Source organism: Cebus imitator, unplaced genomic scaffold, assembly GCF_001604975.1.
Source record: "Cebus imitator isolate Cc_AM_T3 unplaced genomic scaffold, Cebus_imitator-1.0 Scaffold45, whole genome shotgun sequence".
Lineage (NCBI taxonomy): Eukaryota > Metazoa > Chordata > Mammalia > Primates > Cebidae > Cebus > Cebus imitator.
The window spans coordinates 6,708,474-6,734,703 of NW_016107360.1; the positions used below are offsets into that span (position 1 = coordinate 6,708,474).

The window sequence follows — 26,230 nt, forward strand, 5'->3', positions numbered from 1 at the left end:
AAACCACATCATCCAGAAAGAAGGGGGAAAAGTTCCAGGGTTCATTTTTTCTCTTAGAGAACTTTACTTCTACCTAAAGAATTGTAACAACAGAAAATTTAAGACTGGGGGCTTGTTTTGTCTTTATATATTTTGTTTACTAAGATAAGGTATTCAGACGTTGGTACCCAACCTTTACCAACCCAATATTATTTATAAAAGCAATGAAATAGTTTCAACCCAGCATGACATTTCAATATAAAAGAATTAACAAACACACAGAATTGGTATGAGTATGTGCGTTGGTCCTGCTTTTTGGTGAGGTTACTATAGAACATGATCTGGTTGAGCCCCCAAACCATGAAAAATGTGTTTTATCTCACCAACAAGCCATTGCTGGAACCTATGGGCAAAGGAACTGAAGGTGTGATTATCCTATTCAACTATTTGTTACTTCGTGACTGTAGTTTTGGCAGGCATTTCAGAACATGTTCAATATACTGTGACAAAATTTGGCAAGATCAAAGTCCCACATAAAGGTTTTATCATTCCTGTGTATAGGCTGACAATGCAGAGGGTGTCTGGGAAAAAAAGGCAGGAACAGATAAAACATTGCTAGGTAATTGCAGGGAAGGAATGCCAGTTCCTCATGTAATAGCTTCTCCAATTCCAAACCCTAGCCACCCAAGTTTATGCATAGAAATGGCACTTGATTCACATTCAAGCAGTCCTAGCTTTTGACCAGAGCTCCAGGGACCCCTCAGGATCCTCTACAGTTAAGTCCAGCTTCACTTTCAAGGCTAGACCTTCCCTTGCCTCCCCCTCTATCCTCTACCCAAAGAGGGATTGGGCCTATGCCTTGCCATCATCCTTGCCAGTGCCCACTCTGTTCATGAGTTTCTTCTCATGATAGCGACACCTCCCACTGTCACATCTTCTAGCATGTCTCTTACTAGGGCCCCTCCATCTGTCAAGGGTCCTCTAGAAAAGAGCCTATCAAAGATGTGTGGGCAAGGTTCAGAGGTCCCAGGAGATGCTATAGCACAAAGGGACCAGTCAGGACAAGCCTTGAACAGTCCAAGGCCTGGGGGCTGAGCTGAGACACAGCTGTATTGAAGGCTGGAGGGAGCTAATGTGATTGAGGTGGGACTACACAGGGGGAGCTGCTGTTATAGGTGGTCACAGACATTGCAAGCACCACAGAGAGCAAGAGAGCAAGCAGGAAGAATAGATACTCCTGGCCTCTTACTCCTCCTGACCTCCCACTGACTAAACCCAAACCTAAGCCAGAGGGCAACAGAGTCCTGGTGACAAATATCCATAACAGCAGCCTCCATGGCGCAGACTAGAACAGGGAAGGGCAGAGAGGACTCAGGATGGACAAACAGAATAGCCAGCATAGCTGCTGTGGGCCCTGATGCTCCAAATCCTCCTCCCTTTTTTCTTTTTTCTTTTTTTTTTTTTTAACTGCCAGTTACTCTGTAGAAACCACCAAGGGGGAGTTTCCAAAATCATTCATTCAATAAAGTTCTTATAGTCACAGTCCTCTTTTTGGGTCTGGCCTTCATCATGGAGGTGGTAAACAGCCAGGCAGACTCCTGACTTAGGCAATGTTCTGATGATGAAGGTCACCACACTTTGGAGGCCTCAGCACCAGTGCTACTAAGTGTGGTCTGTGGATGCAGCAATAGCAGACCCTGAAACTTGATAAAATGCAGATTACTGGGCCGTGTCCATGATCTGTTGAATCAAAGTCTCTAAGGCTGAGGCTCTGGAATATGTGTTTTAACAAGCCTTCCAGGGATTCTGATACAGGCTCCAGTTTGAGAGGCTCTGCTTTAGCCTCACCCTTCACCACAGCCTGAGACTAACTTCTCAGAGACCCTGGACTGAGAAGACAAGCGTAAGGGGCTCCTGACTCTTAACTCCTGACGATGACCTTCAGCAGGATACCAACTGTGAAGCCTCAGCTTCCTTACTGAATTTCTACCAACATAACCAGTAAGATCTTTTTTAGCTCTTCAGAGAGATTGACCCCGGAATCCCTCAGATCTGTAATTTCAGGCGCTGATGATGATGAGAGCAATGACAACAGCAGCAGCTCACCCTTACTGAGCATCCTGTATGTAACCAGGTGGGCACCACCTGTGCTTCAGACGCTGAGGATGCAGCACATAGAAAAGCTCAGTAACTTGCTTTAGAGTCTATAAGAGAAAAAAAAAAGACTTTATTCCAGTTATGAAAAGAGTAAAGTAAGAATGTATATGAAAGCACTTGGTGAAGGTAAAGCATTATAGCAATGACTGACGACAGTGAACACACAACTACAGAGGGGCTTTTTTAAGCTCTAGCTTCATTTGAGATACTCAAGGTAGATTAGAATATGCCTAGGCAGTTTTTTTTTTTTTTTTTGAGAGTTATATTCCAAGAGTAGTGGGAAATTTGAATGCTTTGACATTAGCCAAAAGAAGAGAAAACCACCTGGTAAGATCTCTGACAGACACACAGGGTTGCTGCTACTAAGTGCTCTTCTGACATCTCTCCCAGAATTCTGTTTACGGCCAAACAAACCATTTAATCTTCTAGAAACAGATTTATAGATATGTTCTTTTTACTCTTTTGATATGACAGATTCTTGATTTAATTAGATTCCTTTCCCATTTTCAAATGCTTCCTCTACTAATGCATTAACTTCTCCCTCCCCAACTAAAGAGATGTTGTTTATATTAAGACCCGTCTTTCGATTTGTCTAAGATCTCCCCCAAAGTGTCCTACCAGTTGAGTTGGCATCTAAACACAGAACACCGCTTGGACCTTGGCCAGGCAAGGGACAAGAAATAAAACCTGATTTCCTATCCCACCATTGGTTCCCATGATGGAATACTAGTATTCCATTTTAGAGACAGACTCAGAGAGGTTATCTGATTTACTCCAGGTCATGCAGCCCTAAGTGATAAACTCATTTTAAAAAATGTTCTTATTTTTTAAACTACAGCCAAATTTATAGTTTAAACTACAGCCAAACTGCATTTTAACAGATTGAAATAGGTATCATACTTCCCCTAATCTCCAAAAGTTATTATTACATCCTCTTCTCTACTTAAAAAAATTTTTTTGCAAAGATTTCATGCCTATGTACAAATTCACAGCACAATATAATGAGTCAAACACTTGCAGTGTTTGTTCATTACTGTCAACATTTAGAGTGTCAGAGCAAGCAGAATTGATAAGCTGTTCACTTCCCTCAACAGTAACAAGAGAGAGTAAAATAAATTTACAGTCAGCACCAAAGTCCTAAGCGTTAGGCAATCACAAGTATTTGCATGTACACCTCATAACAGCTGCAGGTAAATGATTTGACAAGGTCAGATTCAACTCAGTCACAAAACCACCAATGGGACTGAGTTTAAGTTGCTAGACCAGTTGGGAAAAAATACAGGAAGACAACCAGCTAGAATGCAAAAACCCTGCTTTTCAGAATTGTAACTTTAGTAAAGGTTTGTTTTGCCTTGTTAGAAATCCTGAATGATATTTTCTCTACAGATAATACAAATAGTACAAAATGAAAAGGATTTTATAAGCAAGAAGTCAATGTCCCATGAACAAAGCAGATGAATACAAAACAGATTAACTGAGTCACAGAAGGTAGGATCTGCCAACTCACTACACAAATTACAGTGACTCAGAGGCATGTCTAAATCCAATGTCATTTAGTTATATTCACAGTTCTCAGTTTTAGGAAATTTACATGAAAAGCTTAACTTTTAAATTTTGCTTTCCTAAAAAAAAAAATCTGTAAGGAAACTGATAATAAATTATGTATGCAGACAGATACACACATACTCACATATATATATACTATATATATATATATAATATATATAAAATATATATATAATATATATATTATATATATATAAATGTTGAAGGTAGAAAAAACCAAAATTCTAAGTTGGGGGGATGGTTTATATATATATAATATATATATATATATATAATATATATATACTATATATATAAAATATATATATTATATATATATAAATATATATACTATATATATATATATAATATATATATAATATATTATATATATATAAACCATCCCCCCAACTTAGAATTTTGGTTTTTTCTACCTTCAACATTACTGTAAGGCTACCAAAAGCTTTTGGCAGGAAAAAATTTAAATTTATTCTATCTTGACATTTAAGTCAATATCATCATTCATTTAGATTGTTAATATAACCTTAATTTACATTTTTCACACTTCATAAATAAATTGGGATTGTTTGTATGCACCACATCAAGGCTGTGATTTACTATGATATTTCTATAAACTATGCAGCTATTTTTTAAAATGAAAACATGGCTTACCATAGTTCCTTTATTCAAAGGCACTAATAATTTTAAGATATACCACCAATTTAATACCAGCTTTAAAGAGAGAAAAACAGTAAGTACTTCTTCAAATGATCATAGCAACCATAAGACACATCTCAACTTTGAAAGTGTCAAGATGAAAAAAAAAGAGACTCTAATCAAGGACATACATTAATTATCTTGTTTAAAGAGAAGATGCAGAAGAAGTGTTAGATTATCTAATATGGAGTCAGAATTCTTGGGATCAAATTTGGCTCCTTCTGTTATTGGGTAATCTTAGGCAACTCAACCTATGTCTCATTTTTTGCTTTGGAAAAAGAAGACCATGAGACCAGCTGCAACATAAGATTGTTGTTACCAGGACTAAATGAGTTACTGTTCTTAAAGTACTTCAAACAACCTGATATGATAAATATTATATTAAGATTTGTTAAATATTAATAGTCATCATCATTATCAGCACCACGACCTATCAGGATTTACTGAAGCATTTGCTAGACTCCGAGGTAAATGATTTCCAATTCTACAAACTAGTAAAATATTTCAACTCAAAAAAAAAAAAAATTACTAGCAACTGAATGAGTACTTATATCAAATTTTTAGAGGAAAGGCAGAGAAAAGACAAAATAATTACAAAACCATGATGTTGCTCTCTGGAAGGCAAGTTAGGGAAGTACCTTCCAACCAGGGGTCTTGTGGCCCAGGCTTCAGAATATCTACAAACCCTCTGAAACAAGATGCAAAATTATGTCTGCATGTGCATTTCTTTAGCAGTGCTATCTTTTGATTGTTAAAAAGGCCTGGAATCCTCCCAAAAAACAAAAAAAAATTAAGAGTAATTCCCTTCAGGTAATCATAGAGCATTAAAAGGTAAAAATACAAAAATTTAATTAAAAGATACTGTGTATTCTCGACGATTTTATTCTGTTGTAAATAGGTTCAGTTACTTTGACAGGTGTGTGTACTTTCAACTTCCTAGTCTGAAGTTGCTTAAATATCAGGCATGTTACTATCAGAAACACAAATCCTGAGTTACGAGGAACTCATTCTCCCTCTTCCAGTTTTCCACACAGGCCAGAAAAGGAGCTCACATGTTTTATAAATCTCCAAGTAGATGTGTACTATGGAGCTGAGAAAACAATGACTTCTAGGACAAGTCATCCCAAACCTTCATGTTTCTTGTACAATGGCTGGTACTGCTTGCTGGGAGATGACTGACAACTACTCAGCTCAAGCCACGGCCAAAGCTTGTGAATAAAGACTGATCTTTTCTTATGAAGATAAACAGTACACTGGTGGTTACCAGAGATCAGGAAGGGTGGTGGGGAGGAGGGGATGAAGAGAGTTTGATTAACAAGTACAAATATACACTTAGATATAAGTAATGGACTGGCTGTGGTGGCTCATGCCTATAATCCCAACACTTTGGGAGGGTGAGGCATGTAGATCACAAGAAGCAAGGAATTCGAGACCAGCCTGGCCCACATGGCAAAACCCCATCTCTACTAAAAATAAAAAAATTAGCCAGGTGTGGTGGCACACACCTCTCTTGGAAGGAGGTTGAGACATAAGAATTGCTTGAACCTGGCAGGTGGACGTTGCACGAGCCAAGATGGTGCCACTGCACTCCAGCCTGGGTGGAGGAGCAAGACTCTGTCTCAAAAAAAAAAAAAAAAAGATCCAGTGTTCCATAGATGAGTAAGGGCCTGGAGTAGAGGCTCACGCCTGTAATCCCAGCACTTTGGGAAGCCAAGGCAGGCAGATCACTTGAGGTTAGGAGTTCAAGACCAGCCTGGCCAACTAAAACCCTGTCTCTACTAAAGATACAAAAATTAGCCAGGTGTGGCAGTAATCCCAGCTACTCAGGAGGCTGGCAGGAGAATCGCTTGAACCCAAGAGGTAGAGGTTGCAGTGAGCTAAGATCCCAATACATTCCGACCTGGGCCATAAAGTAAGACTGTATCTCAGAAAAAGAAAGAAAAAAAATAGGGTGACTATAATTTAACATTAATTAATCATGCATTTCATTTCAAAGTAGGTTCAAGAGAAAAATTTGAATGTTCCTAGTGTAAAGATAAATATTTAAGGTGATGAATATCCCGATGATCCTTGATTATATGAATGTATCAAATTATCACATGTACCCTGAAAATATGTATCAATAAAAATAAATAAGTAAATGACTGATCCTGGAAGCCATTACTAAAGACAGTGGAAAGAGAATGAGCTGTGCTTTGCACTAAGACTTGAAATGTTTCCTGCACCCATTGTTTCAATATACGATATGTTGTTATCCTTTCCAAGTCTTAGACAACATGATATTGCAGATAGGCTACAGTCTTTGAAATCAGGTAGTCCTGGGCTCCATTCTTTCTCTGCTATTTCCTAGCTGTTTAGCCATGGGAAGGCTGTTACGCTCTGGATTGTAATTTCCTCTTAGGTGAAAATACCTCCACCCTTCAGGGGACTATGGAGGCTTCAATCTGAAGAAGACCTGCCACAGTAGCATCTGTGGATTTTCCTTTGTCCATACCCATTAACGAATGACTTATCATAACGATGATTTGCTACAAAAAATTAAGTCCTTGATTTTAACTATTTTACCTTCATATAAAATCTTATGATTTCTCACAAATGACTTCCAGATCACATATCATTACTGGAAGTATCTGTACTCCTAACAAAAATTGTTATGCAATATTGAGGGGAAAAAATTACAAGTACTCAGTCATGACCAGTGTCTTATTTCCTACCTTTCCATCTATTGTTAGCTACACAAGTTGCCAATTACTGCCACATCAATTTAAGAGAAAGTACAAGTATGAAGTGAAGCCTATTTCTTATGGTAACAGTATTTAGACACCACCTAAAATACTCACTATATGTTAGGATATCATGTGCTTTTAAAATATAGAATCCAACATTGCATACGAAAGCAAAAATATTTGTGTCTAGATTTCTATAAATATGTCCATGAAAGTCCATTCGCCTAGAGTAAGCATCCTGCCAGGGAAATAACTATTTAAGTTCCAAAGTACTCAACACTTTATATTATCTCTATTCTTAGAAAAACCTGATCCACTGTGTATGTCATTACAGAGGAAGAAACTGAGGCTCAGAGAGGTCAGAGAATAATTCATGCAAAGATATCAGCCGACAGCACTGAGATTCAAACCCACTCTGAAGCCACAGCCTGTGTCTTTTCCTGGGATCTAATTATGTAACTGAAGTGTGATAGGTAGGGGTTAGGGGGATAGGAAGAAATAAGTAAATAAAGTATTAACTTGCCATTGAGTTCCTTTGCTTTAATTCACATGAAATTAAGTGAATCTACAGTTTCTTTTCCTTCTTCCCAAATAAATATTTGGAAGTTGCCATCCACAGAGTTTTATTTTATCTGTAGCCATAGCTAACATGGTTTTACACCAAGGATCAGGATAGTAGTTTGTCAGTAAGCAGTGGCAGCAAAGTCAGTATTTCTCACATAAGTTCAGAATGTGCCCCTCATATCTGCTCTGACTCACCTTTCCTGGCAGATGCATGCCTCCCTTAATGGCCTTTATCTTCTGGCTACCATAAGCAGATGAGAACCAAGTAAGCTGGGCAAATTCACAAGGTTTTTGAATTGACTTTGATCAAGTGAGCATGGCTGACTTTGCTTATGACACATGGATGCTGTTTTGTTTTGTTTTTTACTCTGGTTTGGTTTTTTTGTTTTGTTTTGTAGAGACACAGTCTTGCTTTGTTGCCCAGGCTGGTACTGAGCTGTTTTTAATTTAAGTAAATATTAGTTACCTTTCACCTATAACCACAATGCTTCTCCCCACTCCTCCTAAACCCAGGAGGTCAATAATAAGCTTCTGTGTGTCAAATAAAAGTTTAAAGTCTGGCATTATCAGTGACATTTATTAACCTCTCTCAGAATGGTAAGATAATATCAGCAAGTACTATAAGGCTATCATAGTTTAGAGTAAATAGATCCTTTGCTCTCCCAATGCATTTGAAGGAAAACTAAATTCAGAGCATGGATTTGGCTCTATGGAAAGAGAATACCTAGATGCAAACCTCCCTTCTGGCACACACTCTGTAACCTCGGGCAAATTATATCTGCATTTCAGTTTCTTCATCTGTAGAATGCAAATAACAGCATCTAACTCATAGGCTTATAGGAAGAGTTGAAGTTTATATAAGAACATGAATATTACATAATTAAGTGCTACCCTATGTTAGCCACTGATTTCAATTGAAATACAAAGAATAAATGGCACGCTTTGCCTGTAAAATAGGTGCCTAAAATGGCAATAAATTGAGCATACTTGTATATATCTTGGACCATATGTATTTCTCAATCAACAAAGTCAAGTTTCTAGCAGAGGAGGGTACTGAGTCACAGCTAAAGCACTCCAGCTTGGACAAAGGGAAAGGGATACTTTGTTCCTTTTTGAGAGGGAATCATCTTGGCAAAGAAACTATAAAAGAAAAAGAGAGAACTTCATTCAGAGGGCTACCAGCTGTTCTTCCCAGTTTCTCAGTTTTGAAGAGCACTGGCCATAGGAACCCTTGCTAGTGAAGGGTGGTTAAAGAGAATTAGGCCCTTTTGATGTCCATTCCAAAAGCTGGGAATCACTGAAGGTCTCTGGTGAGCAACTTGGCACAGTTGGTGAATCATTCTGGCTGCTGTATATGAAACAGATTTCAAAATGGTGAAGACAGTGGAAGAGGCTGCAGAAAACATCACAGCAGCCAAAGCCCAAAATAAGTCAGTCCCAGCATTTTGACAGTATATGTAGAAAAAGGGAATAGCTGTTATCATTCTTTTATTAGGGGGAAAATATCAGTTTTAGAAACAACCTGATGAGAAAGATTTAAACAGACACAAAACAGTAAGGTAGAAGGCTTAAGACCAAGGGAAAAATAATGCAACCACTAAGAGAGGCAAAAGATGGGGAAATAAATGGTTGTTTTAAAAAAAAAAAATCAGTGCTCCTTGGGAAAACGGATGATTTCAGGGTTTCACGTCTGGAGCAGCAGAGTATGGACAAGATACACTTAGAATATCTTATGCCAGAAAAGTAAGAAAGTTATTTGAGTTTACTGGGGCCATTTAAAAACTACACAGGAGACATGGACAAGCCAAGCACCAAAAAGGATATTGACTGCAATGGACAGAAACAAATACATTAAGATTCATAAGTCATTAATGACACTTAAAAAGAAAAACTGACTGGTTCTCACCGGAGGTTGGTTAAAGCACCAAACCATTACTCCAATAGCTGATAAAAGGGAAAAAAAATAAGTCTTTCCCCTGTCTATCCTGTATATTGTGAATTTCAGGAGACCTATATAATTTGTGAGGGAAAGTCCTTGATCGACAGAATTCTAATTAATAAATGCAAGAAGAATGATGGATTTAGAGCATCATCATTTTGCAACCACTAATGAAAAGGATGTAGGCTACCACCATCTATGATGCTAAAATCATTAAGTAGAAGGTATACAGGTAAGTGACACTATCCAAACTCACAAATCAATCTCACCATCTCAAAAAGAGAGATATTCGGACATTATGTGTCTCACAATGTGATGTGATAGGTTTTACACAGCACCATCTATGAAGGCTACGTGCCTTTGAACCTGAATCTAATCAAGCCTCTATATCTAACTGCCAGGTTACAGGAAACAGAGATAGAGGAACAAGTTAAACACCACAAGGAATCAGTCCAGACAGTAGGATATTCTATTGCACAAATGACCCACTCTCTTCTGCAAATCAATGGCATGAAAAAGGGGAGGGGAAGCTGTTATAAAATAAAATAGATTTAAAATCCTAACAACTAAAAACAGTATGTGGATCTTGTTTAGCTCCTGGTTCCACCAATCATAAGTAAAAAGGCATCTTTGAGAAAATTTGAATATGGGAATATTTTTAAATTATTGCTAATAGTTTAGGTGTGAAAAAGGCAAAGTTTTGCTGTTGTTTTTAATGTCCTTAATGGATGTAAACTGAAACATTTGTGAGTAAGACAGCATGATGTATAGGATTTTGTTTTAAAATACACTAGCCCCTACAAAAATGTACGGAGGGTGAAAATAAATGAAATAAGACTGGCAAAATGCTAATAACTGTTGAAGCACAGATGTTCATTATACCATTCTCTCATAATCTGTGTTATACAATTAAAAAAAGTAAAGGGTTTTGTCAGGAACTCAAGTTGTGCATTACCTTGCATTGTGGGAGGGCCCCTAATGCAATGCACAACTTGGGCCCTCCCACAATGCACAACTTAAGTCTTTCTCTCATTTTCTCTAAAGAGGTACAAAGAGTCTTAACCAGTATGCATGCTGAACACAGCTAGAAGTGACTGAACTGAGGAACCAAGGAACTCAAGTATATTAACCAAATGACGGTTTGATTTTTTCCTAGTAAGTTATAGCCTTATACAACATAGTGAAACCTCCAGTCTTAAAAGAAATAGGGAAAACAAAATAGCTAGGCATGGTGGTGGGTGTCTATATCCCAGCCACTCAGGAGGCTAAGGTGGGAAGACTGCTTCAGCCCAGAAGGTCAAGGATACAGTGAGCTGTGATCGCACCACTGAACTCCAGCCTAGGTGACAGAGCAAAACCTGGTAAAAAAAAAAAAAAAAAAAAAAAAAAAGCCTACAATGCACCTGGGTTGAGCAACACAACCCACAAAGAGCTTTGTTAATGTCAGTTGATGTCGAATTGTCCAGGTTTGTGAGAGCCCAAGGCAGCATGAACAAGGACTGCACATATGCCTAAATCAGGTCTTGGTCAATACAGGAGTTGAAAACTCAACCAACTTATGTAATGCACAAAGCTGTGTCTTTACTCGTGGTAATGGATTTCTGTTAACTTATCCCTGAAGTCACACAGCTCCAGTGTAAAGGTATGGCCCATGACACACAAAGCTGGTCTACAAAAAGAACCAAGGCATGATTTGTTTGCATTAGCATCACTACCCAATCCAAGGTGGTTAACCAGACAATCTCAGATGCTAAAAAGTCACCAACGAACCAGTCTGGCACATATTCTACCTGTATATCTCTTTCTTTCAAACCCCTTGTGTTATGGACTGTTATGTTTATGCACCCTACAAAATTCTTATTTTGAAGCCCTAACCCCCAATGTGATATTATTTGGAGATGAGGCTTTTGATAATTATTTAGGGTTAGACTAGGTAATGACGGTGGGGCCCTCATGATGGGATTAATGGCCTTATGAGAAGAGAGAGCCCAGGGGAAAACCATGCAAGGTTATACGAGAAAGTGGTCATCTGCAGGCCAGGAAGAGAGCCCTCACCAGAAACTAAATCAGCCTACACATTGATCTCCGGCTTCCCAGCCTCCTGAACTTTGAGAAAATAAATTTCTGTTGTTTAAGCCACCCAGTCTATGCTATTTTGTTATGACACTCTGAGCTGCCTAAGACAAGTACATATTTCACTTGTTTTTCTCCTCCTTTCACCCTCTTCCTATCCTCTTCCTGGGGAAGATTCCAAAATCACAAAAGTGGTTCCTAGGCAGCAGAAAAGGGAAATAAATAGTCCAAAAGTACGGGTTTCCAACATTGGAAAAATTGACAATCAATCTTTCTCCAATAAAAAACTGGTCATGCACTTATGAAATGTGTTTGGAAAGTTCCAAAAAGAAGTAATACAGTATTTGAATCAAAAAAGGTTAATAAAACGTACATTATTTGAGGTAACCACATTCAGAGTAATTAAAAATAAAAGTAAATAGGTATATTGACAAGGTATACAACATCATCCCAGGCAGCAAGAAACATGAGTTTGAACACAAATGAATACTATAGATCTATTTATACAGAAACCCTCAGCAATTCTTGTCACAGATTGCCTGCCGGCCCTCATGTCTTCAGTATTCTGTGCCATGAAAAAGTAACTGTCAAGGATAATAGGAACACAATTTGACCTACTTTTCCCTAGATTCCTGCAAAGTCTTTAACTCTGGTTCTTGTTTATTTCACCACCACATCTTGGGACACATTTCCTCACTTACTTTGCAGACAATCCTACATGCCACATGTTAAGGTCACTTGCGGGCAATTCCTAAACTCTCTGGGTCACCGACTTTAGGAATGTCCCATCACACCCAGAAAATCCTCAGAAAATCTTCTGAGATGGACCTGGGATGGACCATTTTCCATCTGAGATGGAAAAAGTCTAGGAAAAGAGGAATGTAGCCTGGAGAAGCTGAAGACCCACATCAGTTCAGACCTTTCCCTACCCAAAGGAGGACGTATGAAAATAAGCGGCACTCGCTCGCTCTCAAGTTTACACAAACCTATCTCTGAAAGAGCTAGAAGTCTCCCACTAAGGTCTTCTAAGACAGACAAGACTGCATTTCAAAAATTACAGCCAAACGGGAAAGAAACTTACATTGTTGCGGCTTCTCATTAAAGACCACTTAATAATAAATTTTTAAAAGATGTGTAGAACCCACTAGAGGTACCACCAAGCCCTGGTGAGCGGGGAAATCTGAGTAAGTCAGCTCTGTGTCCTGAGGCCCTGGCAGAGCCTCCTAGGTGGCTTCCTAAAGATCCCAGGAGACAATCAGCGGACCTTTCCTGCTTCTCTTAAAAATACAAAACATGCCTGACCTGCTCAGGTCATTAGATGCATTTAGAACCCAATGAGGGACACTCCTTCACCAGGAAATCATATCTGAATACATTATCAGGAAGTCAATATTTAAGGTTCTTGGAGGTGTGCACCCTCCTGCTCAAGAGGGTGTCCAGGAGTATTAAGTGCTAGAGACACTGGAACCCAGAAACTGGAAGCTCACCCAAGAGCTTCCGACTCCTGGGTCTCCCCCTCAACGGTGGAGGCCACCAAAACCAGTCCTGATGCCCAGGGCTTGCAACGGGACCTCCAAAACAAGCACACACATCTCATGCGTCCTGCAAACTGGGATGCCGCTCGTGGGCCTGAAGCTTGCGGCTGCGACAGGGCTGGCTGGCTGTTAGACGCTGGACACCTGCAGCTTCCCCTCCGAGAGGAGGCAAACAGCTCTTCCGCCGACGCCCGGTCCCGCAGCCTGAATCCGGGAGCCCTGGGGTTAAGTCAGGTGCAGCTTGGGCGGGGAGGGGGTAGGGTAGGGGGAACCGTCGCTCAAAGGGTGGCACCTCAAAACCCCACCGTCCCGGGCCCCTCTTCAACCGAGTCCGGCAGAAGGGCGTCCCTTCTGCCACCTCCCCAACTTCCACCAGGCGTCCCGTGCAGCGGCCCGGGAGGTGGGCGCGGGCTCCACGTGCGCGCCGCCAGTGCCCACTCAGCCAGGGCCAGGCCACTCACCCGGCCCCCTGCGGCGCTCCGCTTCCTCCGCAGCGTGAGCCCGCTCCGCAGCAGCGCGGGTAGGTCCCTCAGCCGCGGCCGCAGCGACGCCGGCGGCTGCTCGCGCTCGGGCTCCCGGACGCTGGGGCTGCGGCGCAGGGCGCTGTCGGCCGCCACCACCGCCGCCGCGGTGGCCAGGGCCGGGCTCTCGCACGGCGGCTGCATCTTGACGGAGCCCACGGCCATCCTCATGCCCTGACGGCGCTGCGGCGCCGGGGGCTCCTCTCCACCGCGCTCGCCTCCGCGCGCACTCCGCGCCTTTGCCAGGAAGCAAGAGGGCGCGACTGCGGCTCCGGCGCGGGGCGCGCTGCCAGCCGCTGCCCATTGGCGCGCGCCGCGGCCCCCGCGAGGCGCGGCCCCCGCGAGGCTCAGCCCCGCGCACCTCCCCTCCTCGCTCTTCCCCTCCCCTCCCCTCCCCTCCCCTCCCCGCCCAGGTGTGCCGGCCCCGCCCCGCCCGCCCTCTCGCCGGCACGCTCTGCCTGGGACCTGGCCCCCTCGGATCTCCCACTCGGGACCCGGGAGGAAGTGGGCACCTTGGGCGCCGGCTCCATCCACAGGTGCGGAATCCCCAGAATCTCCACCAAGCCTGCTCTTCTGCCTTCTCCCCCTGTCCCCCTGCCCCTTAAGTTGAAAAGTCCTGCTTCACTTCACTTTTCCGAACAGCTAGGGGTTGACTTGGACTTCAAGTGTGTTGGGAAGCCGTCCGCCCTCCCGTGCCTTTTGCACAGCCTGGCCCCTCATCCTATTCTTTACTGCTAGGAACTGTTTTGGCCAAGGAACTTCAAAACAGGCACGCTACAAGGCAAACACCACGAGGCAGAATTGCTTTGCGCTGACCCTTCTTGGCACACGCACGCGTCCTTAAAGGATGAGGGGAGAAAACTTGTGTTGGTTTTGATAGGTGTTGAACAGAATAGCTGCAAGTCTGGTGACCCGAAGGTGAATCTCTGTTAGCATGTCAGAACCTGACCTTCCCTGAAAGCCCGCTGCTGTGATGAATGTGCTTGGTGAACTGTAAAGGCCTGCCGTCGTGTGAATCATTGTTTACACTCTTCCAGGAGGCAGGAATTCTGGATCACTGAGAGTGAAACTATTCCACCAGTGCCTTCATCGCCAGGGAGGGTGAATCTTCACATCCCAGCTCAATCTGTCTTCAACAACGGCCAGCCAGGGTTTTGACTTCTCATCAGTGGGGCACTGCGATCCTCATCTTTGTGTAAGACTTAGAAGAGTTGAGTAAGCTTATCATGTTTCTTAAAAAATGACAAGTAAGAATCATAAGCAGTCAGGGCCTCGAGTTGTTTTCCATTGTGCCCTCAGCCACTCACATGGTAGGTGCTTGGCAAATACGTATAAAAACATGCCATGTAACAAAAAAGGAAGAACAAACTATAACCTTTGCCCTTAAGGAAGGTAAGATTTAACATAGCAGTTGATAAACATCCAGAAAAAAACAAAGATAATCCACCTGTACTCTTGCGAATTGCCAAGTAAATGTGGGTAAGACCACTTCAGGCCACAGGAGAGAAAAATGCTTCTGGTCTGGGATGGGCAAAGCTAAATCCACGAAAGGAAGGAAGATTAAACTGCACCTTAAGGATGAGTAGGGAAGATTCAACCAGACAGAAAGGAGGGTGGGTGTCCTTCAAGTAAGGAAGAAAAACATGAAAAAACACCAAGGTGGTATCACACAGAGCTCACTGGGCACTGAAAATATGTCTTGCTAGTGAAGGGAAAGATGACATAATGAAGAAGTAAGAGAAAATACCAGAATGGGTGCTGGTAACACACTGCAGGCCTGAAATCCTGCCAACCTGAAGCTGTGTGTGTGCACTGGAAAGGACTCTATAAATAGGACTCCTTAGTCCATTACAGTTTCCAAATACCTATCACATGTATTTATCCAAGGCTGAAATTGCACTTGTATGTTACCATGTCAGACCCTATCAGTTTTTACAGTGTTAAAATATTTCAGCTCTAGTTGGTAATTAGTCGTTGTCTTGAGCCCCAGAGTGCCACTCACCCCCATACTTCCAACTTCCCCATGACATATGACTGAAGGGTGAACACCTGGCCTACTAGAAGCCCTTCAACACTCAGATTAGTGGGTGCTTGTGCCCTATCACCCCTGAAGACACCATTGAATCATACCATAAACCTACTCTGCTCCAAAATAGAACACATGTTCCATCTCCTTGTCCAAGTTCCTGGTCTTCATGCCCCTTCACACAGTTGCTCACTGCCAGGCCAAGGAGTTTAGACTTCATTCCATAGATTCTATGGGACAGACCGAGTGTTTAAAGCTTAAGGAGGGCCTTTAGAGAACTGGTTTACGTTAAGGTGATAAATGACAAATGCCATTTAGCCTCAGGATAAAAACAGGCAACAACAGGTATTAGTAGGATGTGTAAACAGAGGAGCCATGTCACTAGCTCAAATCAAGCAACCTTTACAATCGCTGTGACCTCTGCCTAGAATAAGATTCTTCTGCAATGCTGTCCAACAGAACGTTCTGCAATGATGTGCACGTTCTGTATCTGTTCTGCAGCCAGTGGCCACACGTGACTCCTGAGCACTTGAAACCTAGCTACCATGACTGAGGAACTGAATTTTTAACTTTCTTTAATTTTAATTCAAATAAATTTAGATAGCAGCATATGGCTAGTGGCTACCATATTAGACAGTGCAGTTCTAGAAATCCACATTTCTCTCAGTGTCTTCAGTTTTTAAATTCAAAAGTCACCATTTCAGTGAGGCCTTCCATGACCATGTGATTTGAAGTTGCAGTCTTTCCCATCTATTCCTTTCCTCATACGCTTCTCAGCGCCCCACAGAGCTTGCCACCATCCTCATTCTATATATTTCACTTATTTACTCTGCCTATGGTCTGCCTCCCTACAACTAAAATGTATATGCCATAAGGACAGGGCTTCTTTTCTCTTTTGTTCAATATCTAGAACACATGAGTTGAATAATTGAATTATTTCATATATGAAAACTAAGTTTTCAAACACAGCTTAAGCTGGATTTCTACACAAAATCTAATTTTGCAGTATTGAAAGCTTATACAAATGTAAATCATATAAAAATACATTAGGATGAATAAGATCTAGTGTTAGAATGAATAAGATCTATCTAGCACAATAGGGTGACTATAGTTAACAATAATTCACTGTATATTTTTAAATAACTAAAGGAGTGGAATTGAAATGTTCCTAACACAAAGAAATAATAAATGCTTTAGGTGATGGATGGCCCAATTACCCCGATTTGCTTTTTACATATTCTACGCCTGTATCAAAACATCACATGAACCCCATAAATATGTACAACTATGATTTACCAATATTTTTTTTAATGTAGATCATATTTGTGCCAAAATCACACAAGTCAATGGGACCACTTGCCAGCCATTTGCAATGTTTCCTAGAGGATGGGGTACCAGAGCTGAATTTTACTTAAGAGAATGAGATCATCAAAGTCAAAGTGTGTGTAAAGACCCATGGTGAGAAAACACAAATTTTAAGGGCTATTTGCAGGCTAGGGAAATTGGAGAATAGGAAGATAGCTCTGACAATGAACTAGCTACAAAGTGATTAAGGCCTGAATCAGTTGTGAAAATGGAAACAGAAATGAGGGGTTAGATGTTAGACAGTTCAAAAGAAGCCTCCTCAGGAATAGAAGCAGTAGAAAAATACTTCTGATGGTGTCACAGGTTGTATTGTCCAAAGATGGACAGTTCAGCATCTCCTATCCCCCAAGCCCTTCTGCAATGTGATCTTGCCACTCCCCACGTAAAGAGATGGAGTTTCTCTCTCCATCCCTTTGAATTTGAGCAGACTTTGTGATATAGGAGTTAAGAAGAAATCACCTAGGTAAATAGCTAGGGTATGCGAGTCCTCCATAATGTTTTCCTCCTTTTTAATGAAAAGTAGTCCCAAATCATTGTCTAACAAAGAGCAGCCTGTAAAGTCGAGCTGCAGACATGGACAAGCAAGCTGGGAGCTTGCACAAGTGAATGCCAGCAGGAACTGGGGTCTAGACATGTTCAAGATGGTGGCTCCATCTTCCCTTCTCTGCTAGCCATGTGTACAGTAAGGAGCAGACAAGATGGTGCAGCCAAGGGGAGAATTCATTTGCATAATAAGATTAGAGTGAGGCAACCAACCTTCCCTACGTGCTATGTAAATGTTACACCTGATCGAACCAATCTGCGAGCCCTAGGTAAATCAGACACCGCCCCCACAAGCCAGACTATAAAATCCAGCACATTCACCACCAGCCAGTGTTTTCCGCTCATTAGACCCCCTTCTCTCTAGAAAGGGAGATGTTTTTCTTTCTCTTCTCTTCTGCCTATTAAACCTCCACTCCTAAACTCCTCATGTGTGTCCAAAATTTCCTGGCACGAGATGACAAACCCTGGATATGTACCCCAGATAATGTAGGCGCTTAACTTGTGAATGCTTTGGCCAAAAGAGTAAATAGAGGTGACTTCACCTGTTCTGTAAATAGCCCTTGGTTGGCCTGGCAGCTCTCACTTCCTGTAGTCTTGGATTGCTTGGCCTTGGGATGTGCCTACTCAGAACCCAGCCTCCTTGCAGGAAGAAGCCCAAGCCACATGGAAGCTCTAGAGAGTTGGTCTGGCAGCTGAGCTCCCAGTAAACAACCAAGATGAATTGCTGGCCATTTGGGAGCCACTTTGGACACTGTCCAGTTGAGCCTTCAGATGACTCCTGTGCTAGTGATGTCTGATTACAACCATCCATAAGAAACTCCAGAAAGAACTACCCAGCTAAGCCCCATCAACCTACCAAACTGTGAGAGGTGATCAAGTATTTGATGCCACTGAGTCTAGGGGTATTTGTTACATAACCAAAGATGACCAAGATGCATGGTTTTAAAAATGTGAAGAACATACTCCCTTGTGAATGAAAAGTATAGAAATTTATATCCATTTTTGTACATGCATGAAGAAACACCGGAAACTTTTTCAAGTCGCTGGAATTGGGCACATGAGGAAAGGAAAGCCGGGAGATTTTTCTTCTATTATTTTTTACATTTTGTTCTTTTTTAGAACATAGGAATATATTACCTATTTTTAAAAATAAAAATTTTAAAAATGGCTCCAGATTTAGAGAAGTCAGAGTTTGGGGAAGCTGGTTTTGAGGGTTTCGTTTTATATAGCAGTTACACCAACTAAAGCAAAGGGTACTCAGATGAAACTCCCACCAGCAAGAGGAGGAGGTGAGCTAGAACTGAAGAGAAAGCACTGGAGAGGGAGAGGTGCCAGTGTTGAAAATCACAATGGTAAACACTGGAGCTAGAGCAGGGTGCTCAGAGGAGAGAAGTAGCAGGGAAATTGTCCCTTGCTAAGCTTGAAGAACATGCTGCAGGCGACTTTCCATCCGCAGTTGTATGGAATTTGGGGCACTGACTCTTATGGCTTCTTCTCCCATTTAATTTTAGTGGCTTCTCTCATTTGATTTTAAGAGAGCAAAAGGCAGATCCTTGCAGGAGAAACCCAAGTCTCCCCGTGCTGCCTCTGCTGAGAATGCCAGACAGAATGTCTTGAGTACTTGATACTAACTCTATTTTTATGTTTTCTTATGGAATGAATATGCAATTGAGAGAAATGTAGCAAAATAAGGAAACATGTTTCCAACCTAAAAATGTTAAGCCTTATTCATTTTATTTCTGTTTTCAAGAATCATAAATGTAACTATCTGCTATCTGACTGTTCATGACAAACCTGTGTGACACTTGCTATTATTTTTGCAGCACATCACGCACTATGCGTCATGCATATATCCCCCTTGGGAATGATAAACCTTCTTTATATTATTTGCCTTGGTGGCTCCAGCCAGAGCCAGTGGCTGACAGGGATGGGTGCCAGATAGGGAATCCTCCCTATAAGTTCATCTGATATTCATTCACTAATAATCTTGAAACAAAGTCTGTCTGTTAATGCCATTTTATATGCTATTCACTACCACCATCCTAGAAATTTCTTTTTAAAAGTCAATTGTCCAAATTCACCAAGCCCTTTAGTATGTGGGACATTTTTGAAAAAAGAAATCTATATGGTTGAATGTCCAAGAAGACAGAGGAAAAGCATGAAAGAGAACTACCTTAACCAACAGACAGCAAGAAAGCCAAAACAATCTTGTCCCTTCTTTGCTTGTGGAAATCTACTCATCCTTACACAGGTCAAACAGTATCTCCTCCTAGAAGCCATTTCTGTTCTTTCCATTTGGGATTAATCCTTCCTTGGTAAACTCCATTGTTTACCTAAAATTATGATTCCACGTTTACCACCTCTGTTACCATAGTCTATCTCTGCATTTGAATTAAGTCAGATTTGCTCATCTGACCTATGCAAGATTATAAACCCTTTGAGGGCAGAAATTATTACTCTTTGTATTTTCCTCTAGCATCTAATACAGTGGGATACCATATAGTAGATTATAAGCAAATAAATGCATGCATGAATGAATGCTGGATGAACAAATGAATGAACAAAATCATGATTAGCTAAGTGCTGCAATCCTAAATTAAGGAAAGCAAGACAGAGGTCTCAGCAGATGCATAGTCTCTAAGGTTGTAGGAAAGTACATTATCCCATGGGTGATGGGAGGCTATAAATGGACACCAGATGGTGGCATGTTCAGATCAGCAGGGAATGAAGATGATTTTAGCATCAGTATGTAAAGTGCTTTAGAATAGGGAGACGCTGAAAGCCAGCAAAGCAGGTTACAGGATCCCAGGCATGAAGTATTAAAATGGTAATCCATAAGATCAAGTTCATGGAAACCTCTTCTGTGCTTTCTTTCGCTATTTGTATCAGTGCATTCTGTGCACAGAATTTCTGTGCAAATTAAACAAAGTGGTGTTTGTAACATTGTTTGCAAACTTTAAAGCTCTGCACAGATAGCACTGCCATTCTTATAGGATTGAAAAGGAAGGGGCAAATGAAATGATGCCCTGGATAAACCAGAGTCTGGACCAGGAAAATAGGACAGAAAAGAGTGGAAAAGGAAACAAGGATTCAAAGTCAGGCCCACACAGAAATTAGAAACCTTAAAGAACATGCTTCTCCTCTGTTTGTGAATGTTAAGCATTTGTAGCATTGATTCAAGCTAAATACAGAATGACCTGTGAGCAAACCTGTCTTAGAGGGTACTAGCAACAGTATATGAGCTCAGATTGGCTTCTGAAGATCTTGATCAGAAGATACAAATCTGGGCCAAAGTACACTGAGAGCAGCAGAAGGTGTCCCAAGTTCTTAAACATTAAGAAGCCTTTAGCTTAGAGAAGATGACAGCGCTCAAGGAATGACAAGGGAGTTGTTTTCAAATATTTTGAATATGTTGAAAAAGAACTGGACTCATTCTATGCAGAGTTAAGACCAAAGTAGGAAACTACAGGGAAAAACAGTTTCTTCTCAACATAATAAGGGTTTTTTCTATCCATTTAAATTCCTTTTTGAACCTGGAGTGGTCCCTGTCCTTGCAAAATGGGGAGCTTAGGCAGGATTTGGTGGGATTTTGTTTCATCAGATGGAGGATTGGACTAAATGATCTGTAATGTTCTTTCTAATCAACGATTCAGTTATTTCACTGGCCCTAGTACATAATGAAGTGGTTAAAGGACACGGATTCTCAGACAGTGATCTGAGGATTCTGGACTTGCTCAAAACCCTTTCAGGGTCTTGGTCTGAGCCTCTATGTTCTCTTCTAACACCTATATAATCAGGTTGTTGAGAAGATTAGACAAAATATGCGCAAAGACTCTAATCCACGAGGTGGCTTGTAAACTATAGCCGGTGCACTTGCTTGTCTCCACGTTGCTGGTGCTGTAGTTATTTAATTCCCAGTGAGTTCCAGGGAAGCCGCATAACCTGATGAATAAACCATAGTCCAGATATGATTTTTCACCAACTTTCTTTTCCCATATATTCCCCACTCTAGGCAAACTCCAGATCTTTGGATGGGTCATTCTTGAAGTACCTGCTTTACTGCCAAGTATCAAAGTATAACTTTTTCATCCCTCATACCCTAAATCCAGTTATAGGGAGTAGAACAGACATTGAATATAGAGTTGAAAACCCTGAATCAAGTCTTACATTTATGATTTATTAGCTCTGTGACTTTAGCCTAACACTTCACCTCTCTGAGCCTGTTTCCTTACCTGTAAAATAGAGATAATAAAACCCAACTTTCAGGTGGTTATGAAGGCTAAAGTAAATGATGCCTGTGAATGCCTATGATGGTTAACCCTGTTAACTATCAGAACATGCAGAAGTATCAAAGGCTGTTAATAAATCTCACCTCTTCTATGTTCAGAAGTGGTGTAAATGAAGAAAGAATTCACAATGAATATTTAATCAAAATTAACATACACACATACACATTTGTTGGACAGTCATATGAAATTTGCATATCTTTTTACAAGGACACAAACTCTGTGAGCGGTTTTTGTCAATCTCCCAAATTTGTTTTCCTATTCTTCAGCTTCATATGAAGCCCAGTAAAGAGAAACACTAAAGCTTATGTAAATGCTTTATTTATAAATAAACCTACTTGAAAGAGGTAATATTGATAAGAGGAGCAATGAAGAACTTTCTTTTTAAAAATTTAAATGTGACACTCATCTGATTCTGTCTCTACAACCTGTTCCCTAGAGAGGAAGGGCTAAATGAGGAGACACTTGAAGGGGTAATAATTCCTAACTGCTATTAACAGAGCTGAATCTGTTATTTTCAGGTGCTCTATTATGTCAATTCATTCAGAAATGGGAAAAGCTAGGTAGGCATGGTGGCTTACGCCTGTAATCCCAACACTTTGGGAGGCCAAGGTGGGTGGATCGCTTGAGGCCAGGAGTTTGAGACCAGCCTGGCTAACATGGTGAATCTCCATCTCTACTAAAAATATAAAAATTAGCCAGGCATGGTGGTACACGCCTGTAGTCCCAGCTACTCAGGAGGCTGTGGTGGGAGAATCACTTGAGCCCAGGAGGCAGAGGCTGCAGTGAGCCAAGATGACATCACTGCACTCCGGCCTGGGCAACAGAGACTGTCTCAAAAAAAAAAAAAAAAAAGTGGGAAAAGATGTTAAAGTTTCTGTTTATTCCAAGTGAAATGTTGAAGCCTTCATGGTTAAGGCTGAGAGAGTTTGAGTCAGTTCTCCAGTCCATTCAGGGAGAGCTAGTCTCCTAGGGTATCTGCATATTTTTTATCTTTGACTCCTCTTTGGCTGTGAACTTCTTGGGGACTGATGTCACTCTTTCTGAATATTGTATAAATTCCCCATTACTTTATAGTATGATTTTCTGCATAGTGGGCATTACATGGAACTATAATTATATGATTCCAGATCTAAACTGATAATGTGTCACTTTTCTAATATATAGATTTGAAACATTCTTTCAGATATTTTTTATAATGGCAACAATAGAATTTTGTATTTATTTAAACGGGAGACTCAGGACTTACTGTTTGTAAAGTTTTATTAGCTTTTCTCAGGGTATGTGGACAAGATAATTTTTTAGGTCTCTATTTATACTGTAGACATTAGAAGAGAACATGAAATAAGTTTAAGAGTCCATGAAATCATAGAAAAGGCTTGGAAACATTCTTGTTTTATCTTATTTTTCTTCTTTCTTACCAAATTTCCTTATAGTTTCTAATCCTAAATGAGCAGTACTGTTGGATTCAAATCCTCCTTCCGCCTTTAACCAGTCATGAGATGTTTAACGGGCCACATCTTTGGAATCAGTTCCCTCATTTGTAAAATTGGAATGATTTTAGGAGCTGCTTCACAGAATCATTGTGGGAATAAATGGGTCATTATTTGTCAAGCACTTAGAATGGCCCTGGCACAGTCAGTATAAGTGTGTTAGAGATTATCTTCATCATTCTTTTCAGTCTAGAGTCCATAGGCTTTACAGGGCCGGGTAACGTCCTTACATGAAAAATGCCTGTGCAGTTTTCTGGTAAAAAGACACAGGCTTCATCAGACTTTCAGAGTAAGCAATCTAATAAGGAAATCTTCTAGAGCCTACAGTATTGGGGGCAGAGCCTAACTTTGTAAATGTGAGCATGTATAGACAGACCAGAAGCAAGACAGATGTAAGCTGCCCTGTTTACACTACAAGGTGGTCATTGTGAATTCAACTACAATGCAAAGGACTGCTCTCTATCTTAGAGGACACCTAGCTAGTGTAAATGGACATTCCCCACCACTACCAAAAGACATAACCCTGAAAATGAGCAAAGGTCACACTTCACACCAGTGTATGTGAGGTGGACCAATATCTTCTGACAAGGCGATTTTGGGAGGGATTAGAGGGAAGGGACAATTCTAATGGAATTCCAACACATCTGTCTATGCTCAAATCTTAAAAACACTCTGAAGAAGACACCGTCAACACAGGATCACATGTGAGAGGTAAAATGGGAGAGGAGAAAATACCAAAATTAAGCATTTGCAGGAGGAAAACTTTATTTTTTGTTTGAATTTTGCATTTGTCTTCCTAAGGAAGCACAGATCCTCCATGAGAAGAGAAACAGATGGGATGACAGCATTTTGTGGCTGTCTTCTGGAGCATTTACTAGAGAATTCACAGCTCCTTATAGTTACTGATGGGTATGCATTTGTTAGAATTTTATGCCATGAAAACAGGTAATCCTCATAAAATTTCAGACCCTAACAAGAGGGCAGAGATGTTGCTTTTCTAGCCTTTCTGCCTTTGAGTTTGCATATTAATAGGCTTGAATACCTACTCAGTGTTCTAAATAATTGAAATTGCCTTGCTGGAAAACTACTTTATGATTATTGCCTAAAAAATGACTAATTATTGGCCGGGCACAGTGGCTCATGCCTGTAATCCCAGCCCTTCGGTAGGCCAAAGCAGGTGGATCACCTGAGATCAGGAGTTCGAGACCAACCTGGCCAACATGGTGAAACCCAGTCTCTACTAAAAAAGTACAAAAATTAGCCAGCTGGTGGTGGCAGGTGCCTGTAGTCCCCGCTACTCAGGAGGCTGAGGCAGGAGAATCCCTTGAACTTGGGAGGTGGAGGTTGCAGTGAGCCGAGATCATGCCACTGTACTCCAGCCTGGGCAACAGAGCGAGACTCCATCTCAAAAAAAAAGAAAGAAAGAAAGAAAGAAAAACTAATTCTTTATTTTCCCTGGAAAATCTTGACAGCTTCCTGAAATGGGCCTTATGTGGTTGAAAATCTCACTGTTGGTCCACATTAGGTATCTATAGAGTCAAACTAAATATGATGCTGATTTTGCCTTAAGGAAGATATCAATATTTAATGTTCTTTTTTTTTCTTTCTGGTTTAATCGTAGATCATGCCCTGTAATCAAATAACCAATATTTATAGAACACCAGGAAACAGGAGGCAGAGTTGCCTTGAATATTAAGAACTAAGATCAGGACAACTTGGAGGCATCACAGTGACAGGCTGTGAAACAACCCAATATACAAAATAGTCAAATCAGGAATGGAAAGGAAAGGCAGAGCTGAGACCTATTGAAGCAAAATCCCAGAAGATGATGACATAGGACAGAGGAGATGAAAGAAAGGATTCAGGCGAAGGTGATACTCGCTCTCCACAAGCTGTCCAATGCAGTCCTGGTGTTCCATGCTTTTGTCAAGAATAATAAGATCATATCAAAGCTCCTCAGTCTCAACAAACTCATTTGACATTAACATAAAACAAAAACAAATAAGCACTTTTAAATTTGGGAAAACAAACTCTGGAAAACTGAACAAGGAATTCTGTGCTTCACCATTCACTGCTGACTCCTTTTGCATCAGGTCCAGACTAATACCCCAACAGGTTGCTAGGTGAAATTATCCTACTGAACATGTTTCAAAGACAGGCAGGATTAAGACTCTCATCTTTTTACAGAATGGCCTACTTCAAAGGAAGCCCATTCAAATGTAATAGCTGGATTTACAGGGGTTAGATTTACCCAGGGCCTATTTGAAATCTTCCCTCCATATAATATTTTAATCAATGCACAGGCTTTTCTAAATTATTAGAGAATAATAGAGTAACATGCACTTTTATTTCCATTTTGCTGGTAAATGAGCAGAAGGCAAATAGGTTGGCTGAGATACATGGAGTACATCCGCCACAGCCCTTTAATTGTGGTTTGGCCTTTGTCCCTATGCTGAAGACCATGGAGCACTAACTGCTGATTAAAAACTAAGATAGTGGAGCCCTGAATGTTTCCTATAAATCCCCTAAGCCGGCAATACTTCTTAGGATTTACACACTAATATAAGAGATTCACAAAAGACACAACAGAGACAGTTTCTGTGACAAAACCTTTCCAGGAGAGGGAAAGATGAGTGATCTTGCTAGCAAAACCTCTGAGGAGGTTAAATGCACAGTCAGGTTAGTAATGCACTTCTCGGGAGGCTTAACCAGAGCTGTCCTCATTCCAAAACTCCAGGGCTTGGGTGTAAATAGTTTGCAG

At 40.9% G+C, this 26,230-nt stretch overlaps 1 protein-coding gene across 2 annotated transcripts in view; it reads right to left on the reverse strand.

Moving 5' to 3' along the window:
- Window positions 1–14,015, reverse strand: part of RAPGEF5 (Rap guanine nucleotide exchange factor 5) — a 249,618-nt gene extending 235,603 nt beyond the window's left edge. Inside the window, exon 1 of one of the 2 annotated variants that reach the window (XM_017526967.2) lies at window positions 13,697–14,015. In XM_017526967.2, the coding sequence (XP_017382456.1) occupies window positions 13,697–13,927 (231 nt within the window). In that variant the 5' untranslated portion in view covers window positions 13,928–14,015. The remainder of the gene's footprint in view (window positions 1–13,696) is intronic. The other variant, XM_017526966.2, reaches the window with a different exon arrangement.
- Window positions 14,016–26,230: the final 12,215 nt, after the last annotated feature.